We start from the raw sequence: 5,016 nt of genomic DNA on the forward strand, positions 1-5,016 counted from the left end.
TAATATTCTAAGTGTGATGCAAGAACATACTGAATCAAGCGAAAACATGAAAAACATTGGTCGCAAAAAAAAAACCGAATGGAGACGAGGCTACACAAGTTCCACATAAATCAATCCAGATAATCATTTTTGGCATAACTCTCATTTCTCATAGATCAATTCAACAAGCTCCTTGATCGCCAGTTTCCGCATCCTTCATCTGCTCACCAAGTCGCCTCAGGCTGTGCTCCAAGGTATTCATTACCCCTGGGTTCACAGGCGGCCTTGTTTTGCCGGTCCGTTCGTCCACTTGCACCCTGGTTGGTTTACCCTCCTTTTTGTGAGTTGGCTTAACAGCTTCTTTTTCAGTCCGTTTGAGTTGTACTGATGTGCCTGCATCAAAGAGTATATTGGTCACGTTAATAGGAAAATGGTTAAGAGCAATAACTGATTCATTTTCTTCCATCAACTAGATAAAGCAGCCATGTTGCCGGATACTAGCACAAAGATAAGACACACAAAAACCTGCAGCTAGAATCACTTGTCCAGGTTGGCTTTGCTGAAACTTCTTACTATTAAAGTAAAACCCAGAGGAACTTAATTTCTTATTAAACACAACTTCAATATCCCCTCCGTAACATAATATAAGACTTTTTTTTTGACACTATGCCAGGAACAGGTTGAAACACAGACTTTTAGTTACCTATCTCTAGCTAGCATTACAAGCATGTATAAATGCAATGTATAGTTTCTCTCAACTTGGCAGACTCCACAATCATTAAACGAAACTAGAAGATATGGACTTGTGGCCATTATTTACACCAACCCAATCTACAGTAAAGAAAGATGTACTTTGATAAGAAGGGAATCAAGCTGAAGTCCATATTACAACCCTGAACTATTCGGTTTGTATAAGATTCAACCCCAAACTCCAAAACTGCCAAAGTTTCAACCCTGAACTATCAAAACCCGGATATGATTCAACCACGAACCTAGTTCTCGTTGAGTAAGCCAGGTTTCACCGTTGACCATCCAGTCAGCTAGCCCAATCAGGAACCAATACTATTGCCTTTTTTGGACAAATTTTGTCCAAAGAATAACAGTATCTAGCAAATTTTGAAATAATTCACTAAAATCAGGACAAACATACAGACACGTCTGGAAAAGTAATATACATTTTTGCTGAACAGATATAAAAATGAGGCGAAATTACAATACTCCTATCAGACTATGTTTAGCAAAACATTATCCAGAAAATCGAATATCAAGAAATTTTTTGAAATAATTCTGTAAAATCAATAGTAATATACTGACCATTCTGGAAAATTTCCAGATATTTGTGCTGAACAGATTTGAATAACATGAAATTACAATTCAGCCACTTTTTTGGTCAATTTTTGTCCAAATACGAAAGTATCCAGAAAAATTGAAATAATATGTAAAATCAAGATTGATCACTTTATTAAAGTTTCAGATATTTTTGCCAAACATATTTTAAAATGCCCTGAAATTCAATACACTGAATTTACAAATTCAGGCCCTTTTTTGGCCAAATTTTGTCCAAAAATGAAACTATCCAAACTTCTGTCAAGAAAGAAAAATATACTGGGTATTCTCGGAAAGTTCTAGATATTTTTTCCAAACATATTTAAAAGTACTCTAGAAAAAATGTATACTTCAAATATGTATACTTACAATATAATCCCTTTTTTGTCCAATAAGTGTATCCATTTTTTAAATAATTATTTAAAATCTGCAATAATTTAATGATCATTCAAGGAAGTTTGAGACATTTTGGCCAAATAAATTAAGAATAACCTGAAATTTATTGTTTTCTGCCTTATTTTAGACCATGTACTGACAATACATCGCTGTAGATTGGGACGGTCAATGGGGTCAAACCCGGCATGCACTAGCCAAAATCAGGGTCAGGGGATGGTAGGATTGAAACCAGGCATGCGCTAGCCAAAATCAGGGTCAGGGGACGGTTTTCAGAGTTTGGGATTGATTTTTTTACCATCAATTTCCACAATAATTTTGCACAATTTTACAAGAATGGTTGCGCAAAAACACAAGACAAATTCAGCAACCTATTTCTATTGGGTTACCACAGGACACGTTTAACCAGCTGACATAGAGCTGAACATTCATAGGGATAGCCAGTTAGCCACACACAAAAACACGCAGTCGAGCAGGGTAGCAGTACACAAAACAAAAGTCCGTTACCTGCACTCTTGCTTAGATATGTGCAGATCTCACTGGTGAGGAAGGCGGGCATGGGATTGATGTTCTTCTGGGCAGCACGTTGTGCAACTCCTAGCAGGATTTTGTTCCTCACATTGACAGCAATCAGCATCTCCAATTTTTCCATGCCTTCAGGTTTGATGCTAGAGATGAAGTAGACAATATGGCTGTCATATATGCTTATGGTGGGTCTACTCGGGTTTGCCATCGCCATCCGAAGTTTCTCTAATCTCAGCGTGGCGTCACTGCCGCTGTCGCTGTCGCTCAGTAGGTCATCGTCATCAATGTTGCAATGTTCGACTCCAATTTCCAAGTCAGGCTGCCAGTCTGCCAATGAACCGGCACCGACCGGCGGTATTGCCAAGCTCCATGTTTTGGCCTTCCAGCCACCAGGGGTGACCTGGGAGACGCTCGGCTTACATCGCACCCAATCCAGATAGGAATCAGGGTCCTTATGCAGCATTCTTGGTGTCCAGATCTCCATCTCAATGTACTTGATGGTATCCTTGTGTCTACTCATGGCGACGTCCCGGATATAGTTTGGATCCAATTGCCAAAGGAGACGACCCCAGTTTTCCCTTGCTGGCACGGGCAGCGGGATGTCTTGGACTATCACCGGACGCTCCACGAGCACGTCGCAGAGGAGGATGCCGCGCCAGAGGTCCACCCAGGCGACCGTGCCGCGCTCGCCGCCGAGCGTGATCGTCTTGGCCGTCTCGTGGTACCGCTTCTTGCAGACCGGGCTGTCCGGCAGTGGGACGAGCTTGTCCCTCACAAGCTCGTCCACTGACATGGGCATGGTGATCCAAGCCTCGGAGTCGCACGAATAGGAGCGGTATAGGTGGAGCTGGAATTCCCACCTGATAATGGGCGCGTCGCTGCTGCTCTCGGTCTCACTCTCATACACCGGGGACCAATTGCTGATGGCGGCGACGGCGTACCAGGCACCGCTATCGCGGCTGAGGAGGGCGGTTGCGGAGTCGTGGAAACTTCTGGGGTGCGGGTTGGGGAGCAGGTTCAGCTTATGGGCTCGCGGCCTGTATAAGAAGAAGTCCCACGACTTTACGTCGTCGGGCGCGTTGGGGTTGATGGGGATGCGGAGGAGCACGAGGTCCGCGTCGGTGGCGACGACCCGGGGCGCAGACCGGTGGAAGTCGAGGCCGGGACAGTGGACGCACAGGTAGGAGGGGAGCGGCGGTTGGGTGGCGTGGAAGGTCACCTGGATCGGCACGCGGCTGCTCGTGGCGCCCCAGGCGGTGGTGGCGTTGGGACGGTTGGTGATGTGGCACCGCAGTTCGAGGAGGAAGGCCTCGTTGTAGCCGTCGCACTCGGCAAGGGTAGACGGAATCATGGTGGCGGCGGCCATCGGGGAAGGAGGGGAGCTAGGAGAGGTCAGAGCTGGGATGGGCCGATGGAGAAGTGGAGTTTGGCCGCTATATACCCTCGCGGTTTTCTTTTTGAGATGATTTTGTGGGAAATCTAGTGCCACGTGAAAATACACAAATACTTTCTGGTAACTAGTAAGCGTGCACGTGCGTTTGACTAATATTATAGTCATATGTGGAAATCTACTTGTATATATAGTATTAAACGTCCACCAGTGAATTAGTCTTGTGAAAGCAGCAAATAGACATTAAGGTTTACAAATCGATGTAACAAAAGATCAAACATTAACTTGGTCGTTTCAGCTTGTAGTGCAACAACTTCTTCAATTGTAGCTTTCGATGGAGCAGGGGGAACTGCTTGCCTATTGACCAGACACACTGCTCCCTCCAATTCTTGAAGTTACTCCTGTTAATCATGCAAGTGTTTTGTGTGCAATAGTATAGATGATAAGTGATTGAGATAAAACAATGAAATGCAAGATTTTAATTAATCTTAAATATTACCTTGTTGAAATTAGCAGAATCTCAACGAAAAGCTGACAGAGCATCCTGGATTTGTTTCATATTTTCTGCCAGTTTATTAATTCCACCCATAGTCTTTTGAACGCACCAATATTCTAACAATATGCATGTATAAATTAAACCTCTAATTTGCAAGGCTGAAAAGCTACACATGATGCATCTGCAATACCATGAGAAGAGTAATGGTATACTTGCAAATGAAACTGGACATTACACTGATAAAGCATAAAATAAAGTAAGTTGTGCGCAAGAGAAAAGCTCCACCTACAATGAGTTGACTCATACATCCATAAGAATACATGGTGTTGGTTTGGATCAACTTTCAAGCTTCATGCTAGACGAGCATTACGACGGGGAGGGCCGAGGACACAACTTGAAAGCACGGCTTGGCACACCACACATGTTGTGCAGCTCTATTGGTGAAGCACTTGAGTAAGCAAGATCAAGAGAACCCTAATATAATGAGCCAGCTTGATCAATAAATCCCTTTACTTCTACGGCTATCAAGGCATTACACCTTTACCTGTATAAATGGAGGCTTCACGAGCAGCGACAGGCATGTTAGACGCGTTAGAAACCAATGTTGTTCTCTTCATGACAAACTCTTCACGTCTGTTGGGGAACGTCATTGTCAATTGGGGCAAGTCCATGAGAACCCAAGCCATCTCATTTGTTCTTTCACCACATCTCACATAAACCACAGCTTCAGAACTGGAGTACTACAGAGATTGTTAAACTCAACAGTCAGTATAGAGATGTCACCCAGAAATATATGGAAGGAGCAATTCTCTGGAGCTATTACATCAGGGCAGTAAAGAATGGAGAATTAGTGATCACCTTGGAAAGTGCGTGACTAATAACAGTTTTTCCACAACCAAAAGCACCA

General features: G+C 43.6%; 1 protein-coding gene across 1 annotated transcript; it reads right to left on the reverse strand.

Moving 5' to 3' along the window:
- Window positions 1-27: 27 nt before the first annotated feature.
- LOC123176486 (uncharacterized) lies at window positions 28-3,623 on the reverse strand. Its single transcript, XM_044590669.1, has 2 exons — window positions 2,206-3,623; window positions 28-372 (listed from the first exon to the last, which is right to left on the reverse strand). Exons 1-2 carry the CDS (start codon window positions 3,587-3,589, stop codon window positions 161-163), a joined length of 1,596 nt encoding a protein of 531 aa, XP_044446604.1. The 5' UTR covers window positions 3,590-3,623; the 3' UTR covers window positions 28-160.
- Between the last annotated feature and the right edge of the window lie 1,393 nt (window positions 3,624-5,016).

Source organism: Triticum aestivum, unplaced genomic scaffold (genome assembly GCF_018294505.1).
Source record: "Triticum aestivum cultivar Chinese Spring unplaced genomic scaffold, IWGSC CS RefSeq v2.1 scaffold168235, whole genome shotgun sequence".
In the NCBI taxonomy this organism is placed as follows: domain Eukaryota; kingdom Viridiplantae; phylum Streptophyta; class Magnoliopsida; order Poales; family Poaceae; genus Triticum; species Triticum aestivum.

Excerpts from the sequence above, each read along its gene's own strand:
- LOC123176486 (XM_044590669.1), bottom strand. The coding sequence starts at position 3,589 with ATGGCCGCCGCCACCATGATTCCGTCTACCCTTGCCGAGTGCGACGGC. Across the intron at positions 373-2,205 it reads ATATCTAAGCAAGAGTGCAG|GCACATCAGTACAACTCAAA; the intron begins GTAACGGACTTT and ends TCTTTGATGCAG.